Genomic DNA, 18,993 nt, shown 5'->3' on the forward strand with positions numbered 1-18,993 from the left:
TGAAGAAATAACCCAGTACTTTACTTCAGAAGTGCTCTGTGTCTCTGTGTCAGCAGTGTAAACTGTTGTCAGTATGATCCAGGACTACTTAATTAAGGCTATTTTTGAAGTTTCCTTATTTATATTGGAAAATTTTGTTTACTATATTTTGGACATATTTTCACTCTCTTTAGGGCAATGAGTACAAAATTTTGAAGTCAGCTTTGTGTAAAGAATCAAGATTTTATCCAATAAAACACATGATATATATTAATTTTGTTGAGGGATTTATTCTTTACGTATAACATGTCATCTTTAAAACAGCATCTTGTCAAAATATACTTTATATTTGTTTCTGATTTCATAATTATTATTATGGTTTACTAGTAACTACCATTTTATCCACAATAAAATCTCCTAATATAGAGAGGTATAATTATAAATTTCTTTAGCAATTATGAATAACAACAATTCTTTACCTTTAAATTATTTTAAGGTTTGAATGACTATGTATTACTTGACAACATAATTTTCTCATCTTCTAATTAAAATACCATATATATGAAAAACTTGCCAGTATTATTAAAAATTCATCAAAGAAACACAGAATGAAGTTTAGAGTCTGGTACACACCTGGCTCAAAGAAAGACTTTTTTTCTGCATGTGTATGAAACATCCTATAGTATCTTCACAAAAAAAGTTGGTTCTTTAGGTTACATGGATAAACTTCCTCTCCCACTAGTGCTGCACAGTATTCTTACAAACTTCCTAGAGTATTAGAAACCTGACAAGCCCAAAAGCATGTGGAAAAAAACAATGTATCCATTTAAATAACTAATCAAATGCTTTACACTCCTTTGAGGTGGGAAACACTACAGTAAAAACATGCAAAAGTGAAACTGCCTCTTTCTGAATGTATGCAGTTACTTCAATTTTTTTCTAATACTTCTTGTCTAAAACATACTGCAAATTACATGGCTAATCCATGCAGACTATATTCACTTAATTCTGTATTTTAATATTTCTGTATTAATAACATTTCATTCCATCTTCTCTCTGACTCTTTCACAATGCTCTTCTTCCTTCTTGCTTTAGAACACTCATGTTGACAACACTTACAGCACTTTCTAATCTGCCTCTTTGTGGTCTATGAAGCCAATGATCTGAAAACTAAAAAGTGTATAATTAGGGGTTGACATGTCCAAAGGAACTGTTAAAGTCTATCATGTTACAGGCATTGACCCAACAGACTGCAAGAGTTTTGGTCTGTTGGATTAGGAATCAATGTTTTAGCAACTCCCTAACTCCATATTTATCCAGTCTGCTGAATACAACACACTTAAAAATTTAAAAGTCACCCTTCCTTTGAATAACCTGTAAGAGTGAAGAAGCCAGTATGAGCTACTAATGAGATCATTCCTAATTAAAAAATGTTAACCAATCCTTTTAAGTCCCCTTTTTGGAGAAAAAGCATGACTAAAAAATGAATCAAAAGAATATAATCACAGCTATTTACTGTGAACTTTCATTTTAAAGAAACTCCCAAGTTAAAACTTATCTAGGCTAGATGTATTAAACAATAAGAAAGCAAGGCTACTGAAGTAGATATGGAAATGTCAGAATAGGTGCACTGATATGTATTTTTTATGATAAGCGTTTTGCAGCTCATACTATGTTCAAGAAGAAGCTGGCAGCAAAAGCAATCAACATCTTTTAACTTGGAGCACTTTAGGAAGCCAGGTGAAGAAATCTAGGCTTCAGTATTCCTTTACCTTCTCTTTTCCCCTCCCCCACTTCCTCCCCCCCCCCCCCCCCCCTATTTCCAGCATGGATGTCAAAACAGATTTTATAGGAATAGCCAAGCCCTTCTTTGTCTGTGGGGATTCTGATAATATTCTCTGATGCTACAGCAAATAGAAATTACAGTAAAGAGAAGTAGAAGCAGAATATGAAGAATACAAGCTCTGACATGGTAAACATTTCCTAACTGGTGTTTGCCATCACTCTGGGCCAGGAACCCCTATGCTTTTTCAGTACTGTATTACCTCAGTTTTGGACTAGTAGAGTAGTTTTAATAGTTACATGAATATTAGTGATATTCATACTGGTGAATAAGCCTTTAAAGTATCAGAAAACATTATTTCTACCAAATATTAGAGGAATATATTAAAATATCAAAGTATATAAAAGTATATAAACAGACTTGGTAGGAGACTATACTTTTATGAAATGTAATTGTTTGCCATGTTTTCCTACATTAATATGATTCACTGTGTCTCTCAAAAAAAAGCATTCTCTATTCAGTACTTTAGAATGAACAGTGTTTCAATCATTAGAAAGTGCTCTATGCGATACGTTTTTATTTCAGGAAGTTCCTATCAAATTGCTCTAGATGAAACTCATTTATAGAATTTTAAACTTTCTGATTATGTTTTTTTTCTACTACATTCTCTCTATATACTTAATCAGTCGCTTTTTAATTCCTTCACTAAAGGATACTGTTATGGCTATAACATGAGTCATATACTCCAGTCATCCCCAAAACTGTGATCTGAGAGATGAATATAGATTATGAAATATTAACATGATGCCAGTGATCCTCTAGCTTGCCATAGGTCAGATACAGACATAAAAACATATAAGCCTAATAGGCAGATGCCCAAATCCATTACCTCTCTGCAGCAGCAAAGTGAATTATTTCTTTTTTATTTGCAGTACCAGGGAATAAGCAAGCTTTAGCTACCATAGAGGGTACCCATAAAAAAACAGACCAAGCAAACATCATCACATCAACCCTAAGTGCTGAAGAAGAAAAGTGTTATATATATGCTATGTTATTGCTGTTACAAAAGGTAAACACAACTTTTGCACCTGGTCAAGATGCTAACTGATCCTTTTCATTCTCAAAATTTGAGTAGCCTAGAATATGGGCTGTACAATTCTTGCTTATCCCTCATCTTGTCCCACAAACTGGTCCATTTCTCAAGATTCAATTTGTACAGCAAAATACAGAAGGTTTGAAGATTTGAAGAAAGACTAAAGTTATCACTGTATTCTATTCTTTTTCCTTTCCAACCTGATTAGTTTAGAAATTAAAACTGTATAGAAGGTCTTTTTCTTAAATCTCAGAAAGTATGATCATGAAGTACTACATTTAAAAATATTTATCCTTCTATAAAATTATTAAATGGAAGATTAAATTCTGACTGAAGATGCTCTTCTATTTATATGCTCTTGTAACCTGAATTTTTAGTATAGTCACTAGTAAAATCCTCTGTAAGAGAATATATTTAGAATAAAAGTATAGTGGTTATCATTGTTTATTTGTGAAATAGATCTTAAAGTCTACCGTATACAAAAAATCACCTCCATCTACGTTCACATTTTATGTTTTGTGTACTTTTATTCTTTGTTCTATTTTTTCATTCTTTAATAAGTATGTTTCCAATTAAATAAAATATGTAATATTCTATTTTTGAATACTTTGACCACAAATATCAAGTATTATTCTGAATTACTTGCCCCAACAGAAGTGGAAAATACATTAGATTGTATCTCTGTAGACACTAGTACCTTGATAAAAGTGAATACCCTACATAGGCATGTTAAAAATGTAAAGGTACACAACTTCCATATGACAAGATCTCCTGTCTCTAATTCCAGATAAAATCCTGTAGATGACCACAGAACATGTAACACAAACCAATACTAAAAAAAAAAAAAACAAACCAAAGTGTTACGTGCAAAATATTTTTGAATATGCTTTATTTGTGTTTAAAAAAGATCAGTGAAAAAAAAAAGAGGTCAGCTTCCAGTGATGAGGGATCTAATCCAGACAACAAAGAATTCAATGGGAGTCTTCCCATTGTTTTTAGTGAGACTTAATCTGACTCTTTATTAGGAAAAAGGAATTACAGTCAGAGTAAAATATGCACATATGTGTGTGAGGGGGTAAGTGTTTGTAGGTGGGTGATGGGATGGGGAATGTGTGTATATATATGAATACACAATTATACATATATAAACACACATAACTCACTATTCAGTGTAACAGGGTTAGCAAGCAGTACAAATGAAATGACTGCCTTTCAGACAAGGCTAGTTTACTGTTATTGGGGTTTGGTTTTATTATACTACCATATACACTTTCATAAATATTGCTGACAAAGTTAATATGCAAGAAAGGAACACTTTTCTTACTCCCATCGAAGATGCAATAATCAAATCATAAAACACAAAACCAATAGCCAACCAATGTGAATAAGTCTGCCCATAGGCTTAATTCAAGCAAGCCATTCACTGAGCTATGTGATGGATCTGTCAAATCCAATACAGCATTACAGACATAGTAGCAACATCAAGTGAACATGCAATGACAAAATGACAATACGCCCCACTGCCATGCTTTGACTTGTTCTACCTCATAAATATAAAACTTGATGAGTTGGCTACTTATCTAACTTCAGACTTGGAGAGAAATCTAACAACTATTTTAATTTTCAAAAATATTCCATGAAAGCTGAATAAAAGCTGCACAAACATTTTACTGACATCTGATTAATTTTTTCCAAACACTCTGTTTAAGGAGTTTGGCAGGCAAAGCTTCAGAATGGTGAAGTACATATATAAACTAGTAGGTCCTCTTTTATAAGTTTTATGAATTGGAAAATTTATTGGAAATATTTTAAATATTGGAAAGTTAAACATTATTGTTTGTTCCCCTTCTGCAAAGAACTTTGAATCTTTAAATGCAATTCAATATGATGATAGATCACATGGTATAAAGTCCACTTCTAAATTTGTCTGAAGTTATAATCAGTTATTATATTGCTTCATAAACAGAACAAAATGTACCTGTTTGTTTGTTTTGCTATTTTTGTTTTACAGTCTTAAGAAATGACTGGAGAAACCTATAAGGTCTACCTCCACTGTGAAATTGCTTTTAGGAGTACACGATTTGTTGTAAGAAATATGTAGGGATTTGCATTGATTTGTTTCATGAGATTTCCTTGCCACCTGATTCTCCCCTATATATTTGTTCTTTGCCTATTTCCAGCAGTATTTCCAGCTGTGACAAACAAGGATACCATTGCATTTCTTCACAATAGAGCTCTCTTCCAATGATCATAATCCACTGACTTGGTGTATAGATTCTGGAATATCAAATCTTTCTGTCAACCATTATTTTTAATTTACCAAAACACATCTCCAACCTAAAGATTTCCTCTTTCCATCTCCTGGCTTAAGAAGTATGTCAAATATGGAACATTTGCATTGATTATCTATACAAGCTGTGATAAAAAAATAAAGCTTTTTGATTTTTTTTTAAATTAATATAAAGTAGTATTTCCATGATATGTCACTGCTTCAATGGTACACACTCACTGGTCCTCAATTCATTTTTCTGGGCATTGTTTACACATAAACAGCAATGTATTTCATGTAATTAAATTAAAAGGAGCTCAAAGACTAAATAAGAGTGGTGTATAGGGAGATACGGAATGTTCAATATTGCCAGAGGACAGCAGATGATTATTACATTGAGAAGAAAAGAAACAAGCAGTGTTACTGAACTATATTTCAGTACTTTCAATATTAGTAATTGACGAAAGTTGCTGAATTAAATTCATTAAAAAATGGAAAGCTAATCAAATTAAGCAAACTGGCTGTGGGTAATCAGAGGTATCCACATTTGCACATAGTTTCCCATATGCAAAGAAATGTTTGAGCAGATTGCTCTTTATTTTATTCTCTATGATAGTTTTAGAGTTTTCCCATCAAGAAATTCAGTTACAGTATTTGTAATTAAGACAAGAAACCATATTCATTTGTGGGAAGCTGATCAAAGATGAAGGTCAACCACATTTAAGAGGAGAAGCTAAATTAAAAAAAAAAAATCCAAAAGATATAAAATTCATTTAAGATATTTATGCAAGCAAAGGCATGTTATTACAATTCTAATTATACACAGAGTGTATCTGAAAATTAGACATTTTTTTCAAAAAGTAATTAAGGGTTGTAAACCTGCATTACTACTGATGCCATCTCAAGCTTCCTTTACGGTATTTAAGAGCACTATCTTCTTAAACAAATCCTTTACTTTTTTTCTCAGCATGACTCTTTGTAGTGTTGACTCTCTACCCATAAGAGAACATGTGATCAACTAATGTTTTAGCTTACAGCATTTGATTTGTTTTATGAGAAAGTACATTAATTCATAATTAAAGCATTTAAGATATCTTGATATTGTTCAGTTACTGTATGTAATGGATAGGTTTTCAGAAATTCATTTATTCATAGGAATAAACATCCTACAAAATGATCCAGGGACACCTGAATGCTATCTGGCAAAAAATGACTAACCACAGGAGGTAATTTATAATTTTGTCCTTTAAGTTTAGTAACCTTTTAGAAGCAGGAACTGCTTTGCATTAAAAGCTCACAGAAAAATAATAGAGTTGCGACATGCTAACACACCTTTGTGGAAATGAAATGAAACTATTGAGTAGCGCTTCACCTGTGTAGGTTACCCTAAGTAGAAATAGCACATTGTGAACACAGTGCATACAGCACATATCTAGTTGATATTACTGATCCAAAATTAATAGAAAGTAACTTGCTTACCTGTCTGACACAGCATGCCTCAGCCATACATGCAAATTATTTTATTCACATAACTTTAAAAAATATATCTTCATAATAAGATAAGCATTTGAAAGGCAAATATGCATGCATAGCATTGTAACATTCATACCATGGTACTTTGTTCTAAAAATACAGAATCCATGAACAGCACTTCAATCTAACAAATAGTTTACTGAAATGTCTTAATCTGTTGATTTCTTTAAGAAACAGAAACATTTTAAATAATGTCTAATTTAGCATCTAAAGAAATTTTTCAATACACATTCAGGACTTAAATTATCTCCATGATTTCAAGGGAATTTTTTTCATATCAGGAACTGAGAAGTGTGACCTTACTTCCTGCTGCTAATGTGAAGCAAAATATATGCAACTGTCTGTCCTTCACAATACACATCCTCCCTTTACAATTGTACCCTATTCAAATACTTGAAAAGTATTATGGATAGCATAGATTTTGTTAGGGTACACTTTGTGAAGAAAACATATGATATTCTATCTTTTCATTACAAAATCATGTCCACATACTGCAAAGACTTAATTTTATGCAATTTGACAAAATCCTATTCCTACTAAAGTCAGCAGCAATTTAGACATTGACTTCAAAGGGGGTCCCAATTTTTGTCTTGCAAGAAGACAAGTTAATTTATCTGGCATCACTTTTAGGTTTTAGAAGTTAAATCTTTACATGTTTCTCTCATGCAGATTTTAATAATCTTTTATTATTAATTCCACCAAATGTGGTTTACATTTTGAGGCTAAAAATACAGAGCAAATGAAGAATAACTTAGTTTTTTATCACTATTTAAAAGAAATCAAATCCCTGGACAGAAATCAAATGGCAAAAAATCTTGAGCCTTGGAAAGCTCAAACTTAGACACGGTTCATTCTCAATTTCCACTGACTAAAACAATGTCAATGAGAACTGAGGACACTCAATAGGTTCAGGTTCTAAATCAACTGAAATAATACTCCTAAGACAAATAACAACCTTTAGTAGCAGACCATCATGAAGCTGTACATGTATTTATCTACACTGTACAAGGGTCACAGATATTAAGTGGATGATCTACAGCTTGGGAATGTGCACATTTTATGCCTGATTTTCAATTAAGGCCTAAAATCTCTCAATTTATGGCTATTCATGGATTATAATAAAACAGCCTGCTTTAGATATCACAATTATCTGCAGAGCAACAAGACAGTTATGAGACTTCAACAAGGCAAATTCATAGAATCATCTTCAACTTCCACTAGTCAAATATTTACTAGCAGTAAATGAGGACTTACCTGTCACTGTAGGCAGCTGCAGTGGCAGTGGCAGGCTGGGCATACCGGTAGGCAGCATAACCACCCTGAAACACAAACTCAGGCTCTAACTGGATTGCTACAGCACCCTTAATAACATTGCACAAAATTTAGCAACAACTAAAAGAGTACTCTCATGCTGTAAGCTCAGTTAAGGGGTGAAACACATAGGAAATATTTCAGTGAATCATTAAGCAAAATTTATCATGACAAACTTGTAATTTTTAAGACTTGTCCCAGAGATCAGGAGAAAGCAACTAACAGTATGCATCAACATAAGGTTTTTTACAAGAAAATACTATATTCTTCCACAAGTTTGCAAACAGCAATTGAATGACGCGTACTGTATATTACTAAAGCAGTGCAGAACTTAAAAAAGAAATCCTCAGCCAATAATCAATTATTTTTTGTACAAAATATGATTTATCATGCCTGGTTTATTAAACCTACGAAACTGTGCACTCAATTAACACTTAATGTTTCATCGGTTTCCAATTTCTACATAAAATTATAATGAAGCAGCAAAATCCTCTTCGTCCATGAATTAACATTCAGTTGTATGTAACAGTAATTCCAGCTGTTCAATTAAGCAAACAGGACAAACAAACACACATTTGAAAGGAATTGTGTGCAGTGATGCATTGATTATCAAACTGTGAAAACAGCAGAGCTTCCTGTTCAATGGACTACGGTGTTATATCAACCATTTCAAAATGATCTCAGCATGCCAATTAACAAACACAGGCCAGTCTCCACAGATAACACAAACACAATTTACATCCCAATTAGAATTCACCACCCCACCATCCTCTGGGACAGGGAACTTCCGTATTTCTTCTCCCACCTTCTCCCACTTTAACAAAGAGCTGAACAAGAAAGGATCAGATCACTCAGCTTTGAATAAAATTCACTCTTTTGGTGAATTTTAACGGATTGATTTTTCCCTCTCCCTCTCTCCCTTTTTCTTTCCCCCTCTTTTTGGACGGCTGCATTCATACATGGTATTTTGCTGAAGCATGAAGAATAGGCTACGATGTGTCAACCTCTACTGTAACAGTAGTACATTTTTACTGCAGGAACTTTTGTGGGGTTTCTATTTTGACTTTACAAATCAGAATTCACACCTTTCAGAAAAGTGATTTCAACTACTTTTACAAGCTATTTCCCTTTCTACTACTTTGCTTGTCAGAATTGCTTGCATCCCAAACACGTATAAACCTTTGTTGGTTTGAAGATTGGAAGCAGGTCGGTTTTGGAAATCAATCATTCAGGTGATAGCATCACATCACCCTAAGAGTAAACATATGTTTTACATATACTGACAGCTCATCAGAAACCCCAGGCTTTGAGTTTTCAACTTACTTGAGGAACATTCTAAGTTTTTTAAGTGCTAACACAGAGGATAGCACATTTACCTCCCCACTCTTGGTCAGCTCCCTGCCAGCAGCAATTGTGTCACACAAGCACTGGAATAAGGCAGGTGCTTTCATAATGCCATATAATAATATATATGCCCTCTCTTTTGCAGCAGGCTACTTCTCTGTGCAAGCATGGAAGCACTGAGATTAAATACTTTCCCATTTTAGATCAGTTAATTTTTATAAACCAATAGAAGGCTATTACTGTCAAAAATGTGTAATAGGCACATATTGCTTGCAGGTATGTGCATACAGGCAACCAGATGTCAAATAATGTCACCAAGTGGAAACTGAGCCACCAAACAGTAAGGCTGAAAGATGATAATGTAAACTGCACATTTAGCCTGGCTTCTGCTAAAAGGAGCACTGAGAGAGATTATAAAAATTTATCCACTCTCCCCTCCTAGTTTTTGAGTGCGAAATATAGCATCCTATCATTTTGATTCCTTTTTCCTTTCCCTTTTCCCCTGAGTGCTGGTATGAGGAAGTACAAATAGTGAATGTACAGAGAAGATATAAAACTTGTTTTCATTATCCAGTCCTGAAAACGTGTGGCAGAGTGGAAGTCATCCCGCAGTATGACACAATTCTGTTTGCAACACGCATGACTCCTTCACTTGTCCTGTAGCCCATTTCTAAACCACCTGATTTAAATATGAAAGCCACTTCGTTTCAATCCAGTCACATACACAATGACACTGCAGTAGAGAAGTGAGAATGGCCCTCCATGAGAAGTTTTGGTGTTATAAATCAGATAAAAATAAGACCCAATGTTCACATACTGACTATTCTTAAATCTGCAGGTGGAAGGCTCTGCCTTTAACTAATTGCATAATTAAACTATCTATTTAACTAAATTGGTCAGTCTATGAAGACAGACCCTTTCTTGTTCCCTAAATATAAGAATTAGATTCCTTTTATGTTTACATTATGGTTTGGTTTCATCAAAGAACTGCTGCTGAACAATGAAGCTCAATTCAACTATTAGTATGACATGTGTGAGATGCCTGGAAAGACTGAGTCTAAAGCAATACAAATAAAAAGAGATCAAAGTTATCGAATTTGCCTGAATTCTTTGGAGAACTAAAATCCAGGATGCATTTGTTTACCAGGAGAATCATAAATCCCTACCAGCCCATGTCGTGGTTTCATGTTTTTAACGTAAGCTATCCTGTAAAAAAACATTCTTAAGCATATTATTTTTATGAGGTTTGAATCCTGCAGTACTAAGTTTTGCTATTGTCTTGTTTCAGTTATTTCAGATGATCTATCACTGCAGCAACAGAATGTTTTAAATTAGGGATCAGTATGGAAAACTGATTCAACCCCCTGAACTCTAAACTTCTGTGATGAGTTCTATTTTATTTTCTAATTATGAACTTGGTTGGTATCTTAGGCGAAAAACACACAAGTGATATTCACTACATGTACACCTCTTGAGTACTACAATAAATACTTATCGTAGTACTCAAGTATAACTATTTAAATAAGTATTTGCCCTAGACTATATTACAAAATAAAATATCTAGAACAAAATAGCAATTACATACTACTAATAATTTTCAGTTCCTATGTTTTATAAATACTTTAGGAATGCTTTTTCCCCCCCTCACTCCATACATTCAAACAGAAAGTACCTGTTATGCTTTAAATTGTTACCTTGCAGATTCAGCTGAAATAACAAATTCAGCTAAAATAATGAAAAATAGTCTGCTGTTTTATCTGTGCTCCCATATTTGATACTTCCAAAACAACGATAACACAATGTTAGCGGTTTAAGTTGTCTTACAAAATTAAGTATAGAGTCAGTACACTCACAGTTCAGATACAGAGATTTATCTCACAAGCATAAAATACTGAACAAGACACTCAAAACAGTAACTGTGTATTTCACGGGATATGAAGAATATCTGTGATTTTGTGGTAAGAGTCTGGAAAATAAAATGCAACTGTCTATTCTTATCACTTATACACACAGAATCCACTTTCTCATAATTATTTGAGTATTATTATGACTTTACAAGAGTCTAAATTCAGTGTAATGAATTTTTTTCCCTCAGTCTGCATGTCATACCTGTGGTAACTTACTGCCATACACAGGCTCTTGCAATACTGCTCTATAAAGAATCAGAAATGAAATGATTTGAATGAGTTAGGAAAGAAGGAATGTAAGGAAGGAATTCAGACAAATTCTCCAGAGCCACACATTACAATTTTCCTTCTGATGTTTCATAACTCTCTGTGGTTCAGGCAAATTGAAAAAGAGCAATGGGATCCATTTAAGATCAGTAGCCAATTGTTACAGAGAAACTTAATAATTTTTAGAACGAAACGATAGAAATTTTATATCAGGTATGATAAAATGGAAATGAACAGGAAATCAAATGCATCTGAATTTTTAAATAAAGTCTGTATATCTGAGTAAGTATAACTCCTACAGAAATGAGTTATACAAACACACATCCATAGATTACAAAATGATGTATATACATGTGTGCACCTCCTCCTAAAATACCTGAACTTTTATTTTATCTTGATCTCAGATGTACTGTCAGTTTTTACCACAGATAAAGGTAAACAAAGTGACTCTATATGATGGGCATTTTCTCATTAGCTTTTCCTATTACTAACATATTTCATAAAATCATAGAATAGTTAGGGTTGGAAAGATCATCTAGTTCCAACCCCCTACCACAGGCAGAGACACCCTTCACTCAACCAGGTTGCTCAAGACCCTGTACAACCTCACCTTGAACACTGCCAGGGATAGAGCATTCACCACTTCTTTGGGCAACCTGTGCCACTCTCACAGTAAAGAACTTCTTCCTTATATCTAACCTAAATCTCCCCTGTTTAAGCTTGACGCCATTACCCCTTGTTTTATTACCACAGTCCCTGATGAAGAGTCCCTCTCTGGCATCCTATCCTTGTAGGCCCCCTTCATATATTGGAAGGCTGCTATGAGGTCTACACACAGCCTTCTCCAGGCTGAACAGCCCCAGCTTTCTATGTGAATGCTCAGAGTAATTTTTTCCTAAATTTTACTTCCTATACTTCCTTTCAATCCAGGATCTTCAAGTACTGTGTGAACGCAAATTTATCAAAACCTTCTCTAGTACTGAGAATGATACCTGCCTTATTAGCTACAAATAGAGGAATGTGTCTAAAACAGGCATGAATTATACCTAACCCTTCAGAATACAGAAAACAGAAGTAATTTCCTCTCCCTATACTCATATGCTATTGAGGTTTAAACAGTATTTGTTCTGCTCATGCAGCAAAACTTTGAGTGGGAGAATTAAAAATAAAATATCCATCACCTCTTTGTGATGGCTCAAGCCAACCTAAATGAAATGTTCATGATAATTCTCTGTTGGGCTTCCAGAGGTAGCTGTTGCCTCAAAGAAGCTCTTGGAAGTATATCCAAACTGACACCATCTGTATTAATTCCAAACAACTACAGTCACCAGGACTGATCTAGCATTTTTTTGGAATGTACTGTTTATGTCACAAATGGAGATCAGAGAGGTGAAAAGACATTCTTCACTAGATCCCAGAACTTTTAAAAAGGCATCGCATAATGATCCAGCACATGGACCACTAGGAGGAGCAACCCACTGCTACTTGGGAACTCTTTTTCCCTTGGAAAAGTAATTTCTCCACTGTTCTGTTCTGTGACAGAAATGGCACATTCTTTCATTTACAAAACACGAAACACTTTGGTACTTAAAAGAAGGACTTCAGTATTAATTGCATATCCTTGCTTTTCACATTAGAACTGCACCTTCAGGGATTCTGACTGCATCAATGGTCTTCTACCTAGTATCAAGGGAATGTTGCTTTGATAATTGTATCTGTTTTTTGCTTGGGAAGTATGTAAGCACTTCACCCTCAATACCATCTGACCTTTGAGCTAAAGGCAATGGCAGTAGCTACTGATAATCTCATTCCCTACCCCGATCACAAAAGTACGCCTTGTTCTTGATTGGCATCTTAGGAAAAAAATCTTATATTGTTGTTGCAGTATCACAGGTCCAGCATCCGGAGAATAGGTTAGAAAATCTTGCTGTGAACAGTAAGACTGACTAATGTACATGGTTCAACTGTATAACCAAGGGACTTCTGAAGCTGCTGATGACAAAGTTTGGATGTTACTCATATTGCTTTCCCTTTTCACATTTAAGTTGTGGACTGAAGACTGACAGGTTCTGAACACATTCTTTATGACAGTGGTAAAAAACCCAACAAATCAGATTTAAGATGAAACAGAGCAATAGTGTCAAGCTATTATTCTAACTGCATATTTCCATGTATGTTATTATTTTTGCTCCATTTTGTAGAGTGAATTTTGATATTTTCATAGGTGTCAATCTTCATCTAGGAACTCCTATATTTGCTGGCAGGCACCCTTAATTCTGTTTTAATGACTTTTTCTCTTAGTGAATCAATACTTAATTTTAAAAGGTCTTCCTTAGTTCCTAATAATCTCCTTTATTTTACCCACTCAAAGGCACATTTAAAAAGGAATTCAATATCTCTGCTATTTCAGAAGCATTATTACCTTCCATAGAGAACGACATGAAATACAGATTACATCTAGAATCATGGCTGTTGATTTTTTGTTTTAGTCTGTACTTTCCACTTGTTCTTATAGTTCTGTTCTCTTATATTCCCCTTGTTAGTATTAAGCAACTCTGGCTATTTCCTGTTCTTGGCTCCCCATGCACTTTTGACCCAACCAGTATCATTCTTGTCTTCCCACAAAATCAACCATCAAAATCTATATTGATAGTTACGAAAACAACAGCATGGTCTATATTACTGCTGGTCCTCAATGTAATCATATCAGAATGAAACACACTTTGATATACTTGTTAATGCATATTTTTGGTCTCACTTCTTAATACTGTGTTCCTTCTGTTTTGCCTTCTACAGTATTTTTAAGGTTCCTTTCCCTACATCTACTATTAAATCTACTATAATCTACTATACTATTAAATCTATATTATCTACTATAGAATCTACCACTAAAACCTGCATTGTCTATTTTTTCTCCTTTTTTTCACAGAGCATAGTTCTTTCACAAAGCTTCAGCACTGAACTTAAAATGAAAAGCCAAGTATAACTGTCATAATAAACTGGGATTTAAGAAGTGACTAGTCCACTGCAAATACACTAAGAACTAATACACTGTGAACTGCAGGGTTTCTTTTCATTTATACCAGTTTTCTCTCTCTCTCCCCCTCCCTGCAAAATGTTTTATATGCAAGAGCGAGCAGATGTGAAGAAAAAATAATTATAAAATAAGAAGCTTTGTACATGATGAAAAACCACCCCCAAAACACACAAAAAAATCCAACCCAAACCAAACCAAAAAACCCTCAACAAACAAACAACATCAAAAAAAAAAAACAAAACCAAAAAAAAACAAGTCTCCCAAAAAATTTCCAGAAGAGTGTTTGAATTCTGTCAACCACTGCAAAGGTAAACATCCCGTTGCATTAAGAAAACTAAGAAATGCAATCAGAAATAGAAGGCTGCAACTGAGTGAAAAGCAGTGCACCAGTATAGTTATTCTATTTCCTAATGCACATGACTATTCCAGACCACAAAGCTGAGGCTACACTAGAAATTTGTAATTTCTTTTGTATCTTCCTCACTGAAAGCACTTTCCATTTGGAAACAGAATGTTGAAGTCTGTGAGAGGGTGTGAGGCCACCTAAAAATAGTACTGTCAATCACAAAAAGAGATATTCCTGGTTTTCAGCAGCAGTGGGTTCCAAAAGGACAAACTGTTACATTAGCAGTTGGTTACCACCTGTACTATCACACTCAGCAATCCTGAGAAAGATGACTTGTCACCTTTCAGAATTTGGGGTTGGTAAACTAAGCAAAATGAATGTCATGTTCTTTTGGCAGTTTGAAGAACTATGGAAATTGGAAACCACACCTGAAGGAATTCCACCCTCTACCATGTCTCCTACATAGCTCAAAAATTCAGCAGGATTGTGTTGAGAGATCAGAGCACCATACTATACCTGAGTAAGCCTTTGGCAAATGGTTGATTCTTGTGTGTTGCAAACAATACGTTACAGACTGCATAACTAAGTACATAAGTAAACAGGGAGAGAATTTTGACCCATGCTAATTTATTTTAAATATATGTTTTAACCTACACAAATGAATTTTCAGGTAAGTATCAAAACCCTTCTACCTCCATCAGAAAAACCAAAACCTACCTTCATCCATAAATACTTTTTTTTTTTCTGCTGCTAATGAATACAACAAATGTTTTCTATACTACCTATTAAATTTTTAATATTCATACCAATTTCAACTCATCCATCTCTTTGTATCTCAACAGAGACAGTATAACAGAAGTACAAGTAGGTAGAGAAAGCTGTCTGGTGAAATAAAGATACCTGTAACTTAGGACCAGACTGCTTTATCAGAATAATACAAATGTGAAAGGTTACTGAGTATGACTAAAATATTTTCCATTTACATATATAAGAATTAGTTATTTTAGAAGAGTGAAATTAAGCCTCAACTTCTTGCATACTCAGACATAAGTAGCCTCTTTGCATACACCCAAAGTAAAAAATTCAGTATCAGTAAGAAACTTAAATATTATTTAAAAGGAAATTGGTGACCAATGAAGTGAATTGGTCCATAATGATGGATCTAGGCTATAAACATTTACTAACAAATATAGTCACTTCTTATATCATAAGCAGTCTCTACTCCTTTAAACTGAAATAAGTGGATTTTAAAAGAGCAGATGGAAATATACTCAGATTACAGAAAATGCATAGCTGTACCTTAAGCTTACTATGTAATTCAGCTCTTCTATTACCCTGGCACTTACGTATACCCAGGGTTGCTGGATTGAGGAAACCTACCTCTCTCCATAAAGTATTTTCATACTTCAAGTATTAATAAAACTCTGCTTGCCTTCATTTTTTAAAAATGAGTTTCTGGGGATTTGCAGGATGTTTCTGCTTTGGTTTTGTTTTTCTTTGAACTTCAATTTTGAAGGGAGACACCCCTCCACACATGCACACACATTTTTCACATATTTTTGCATTCATTCAGCATTTGATTGAAGAGTTAATTCAGCTCCACTGAACAATGATAGATGTAATGAACAGAAAGGTCTTCCAATGTGAGAGATATTCTTCTCAATTCTTTCTGACAGGCAAGGGATGGTAAATAGACAATACAGAGTCAGGCTAGGCAGCAAACTTGTAAAAAGAATGACTCTGGTAATGTACAAGGACAGCATGCACATCAATGAATACTTACATAAATGTCTGCACCATAAAATCCATCCTGGTATACAACACTGCAAGGATGCACACACAAAGAAAAACATCCATATTAGTGCATTTCCACATGCAAATGCCACCAACCCCTGCACAGCTGAGGTTAGTCTTGTCACAAGAACAGAGGGAGGGGGGAAGGAAGGCACTCTTCACATTGGTTAAGGAGGTTGGTAGTAATTATCAGAAGTGAAACTGTACCAAGTACAACATCTTATAAGGTATGCCAAATGCTTAGTCATAGAGAAGCAAAGCATGGCAGGATTAGAAAATACCTTTGATAAGGTTTTAGTATTTATTTATTTCTTCTTTTTTTTATAGGAAGCCACATATTGGCAGCACTTTTATAAAAATTTTCAGTGGGCCAACCCTACAATCAGTTTTAATAGATTAACAAAATGCTGTCTCCTGAACTACTGCTTTCTTGTCCTGCAATTACATCAACCCTCTGAAACAAAGCAGTAATTGTCATTACTTAGACAAAAAAAACTCCACAGTAGAAGTTTATATGGTGAGAGGAATGTGTGAAATAACTGTAGTGGTGGTGTTTTACCCACTGGGTCAATGTACACAGAGATGAGAGTATTCATAGGTACTGCACTGTTGGATTGATACACAGTTCCAATAGTGACAACAGGTCTGTTAAGTATGTCATGGTGTTATTCTTACTAAAAAAAGTATTAACCATCCTCACTGTATCATTTTACACTTTTGGTGAACATGCCAATGGTTCTGAGCTCCCTTGCAGTTTCGGCTGGCTCTGTTACTATCCTTCATTTGAAAAAAAGTAGTATTTTACATTGCTGTTTACAGCTTACCCAGAGACTGCTGCGTTTCAGCTAAGATAAATCATCAGTGAAAACAGTTTAAATGACACAGTATGAGAAACATAGTTCAAATGATTACACTAAATAAAACTGGAGCTACACACCAGTGGCCTACCAATTACACACATTACACAAGTATTGCAATCTTACATTCGTTTGACAGTTCTGCAACTTAAAACGGGTATTTCCAGTATCAGAATCAACCCAAGCTGTTTTGAGAGCTAAATATGAGAGCACACAATAGGCTTTTTGCTACAATACTTTCAATTTAGGAATACCATTATCTGGAATAATAGTTACTATCATGTTGCTAGCCTAAGCTGTTTTGCAATTCCAACAAGAATTTTCATGTCAGAAATATAGCTGATCTATTGAGGTCAATGACCAAAACACACAGGGCTGAGCTGGTATGTGTCTAAGTAAGAATCACTTGAGAAAATCATAAATATGTATACATGCACACAAATGACATTGATAAAACCACACTGACAATAAAATTTTGCTATGGAATAGTAATGTGTGAAAACTCAGCTCCACTTAAGAGTGCCATTTGCTTCAGTAAGGTCAGACCTTTCCCCATGTATTTTTCTAATATGTCTGCAGAGCAATATATGCCAAAGCTGGTATATACATCAGTAGCTTTCAGAGAGCTACACTGTAGTGTACCTTCATTTTGGTTTCAACATTCTGATTATTTTTAAGTATTATTTGTTTTTCTTATATGTGTTTAAGAAATAAAACATTCCACATGACTGTGAGGCAGAAGTACACAATCCTGAACAGCATGGAAGGAGCTTTATGAGATGATATGCATATGATACAAAGTTTACTGAGGATGGGGGCCCCACAACTCTCAGTTCCTCATATCCCTGTGCCATTTGTCCTGGGAGGAGGTAGGGTTGGGAGTGAAAGAGTGAAAGTGAGCCTGGGAAGAAAAGGGGGAGGAGGTCAGGGTGTTTTTATGTTTGTTTCTAATCATCCTACTGCATTTTAATAGGCAATAAATTAAATCAATTTCAAGCCACGTTTGTTTTACCTGTGATGGTAATTGGCAAGCAATCTCCCTGTCTTTATCTCAACCCAAGAGCTTTTCTATATTTCTTCCCCCATACTCTTGAGAAGGGTGAATGAGAACAGAGCTGGGTCAGAGTCTGGCAGCTAGCCAAGATCAACCCCCCACAGTACATTAAAATACTTTCAATTATTGTTAAACATTGCTATTCAGAAAATCATGCTTTGGAGAAGATATGTGTCAGAAAACGGACTTTTTTTCTTCCTCCTCCTGGTGATCTGTGGATATACACTGAGTATGTCACAAGACAAATAGGGACTGATACATTTTGAAATCCCAAGTGCAGCTGGCTGCAGTCTCGGCTAGGTCATTCAACTAGACCTTCCTTTTCCATATAACACTCAGTCATGTACAGAAAGTTAGTTATTTTGAACTTTAAATATGCAGCTGCTTGTTGAATTACTCAGCACTAAAATGAGACATGA

General features: G+C 34.6%; 1 protein-coding gene across 39 annotated transcripts in view; it reads right to left on the reverse strand.

Annotated features, from left to right (window-relative positions):
• RBFOX1 (RNA binding fox-1 homolog 1) overlaps positions 1-18,993 on the reverse strand; it is a 1,284,179-nt gene that overhangs the window by 24,467 nt on the left and 1,240,719 nt on the right. For 35 of the 39 annotated variants that reach the window (XM_061473743.1, XM_061473748.1, XM_061473735.1 and 32 more), the window contains 2 exons: positions 16,653-16,692; positions 7,912-7,976 (listed from right to left, as the gene is read on the reverse strand). In XM_061473743.1, the coding sequence (XP_061329727.1) occupies positions 7,912-7,976; positions 16,653-16,692 (105 nt within the window). The remainder of the gene's footprint in view (positions 1-7,911; positions 7,977-16,652; positions 16,693-18,993) is intronic. The other 4 variants (XM_061473744.1, XM_061473746.1, XM_061473742.1 and 1 more) reach the window with 1 other exon arrangement.

This window comes from Pezoporus flaviventris, unplaced genomic scaffold, assembly GCF_033815535.1.
Source record: "Pezoporus flaviventris isolate CSIRO_AGI_PZ_B2104156 unplaced genomic scaffold, CSIRO_AGI_Pfla_v1 ptg000078l, whole genome shotgun sequence".
NCBI lineage: Eukaryota > Metazoa > Chordata > Aves > Psittaciformes > Psittacidae > Pezoporus > Pezoporus flaviventris.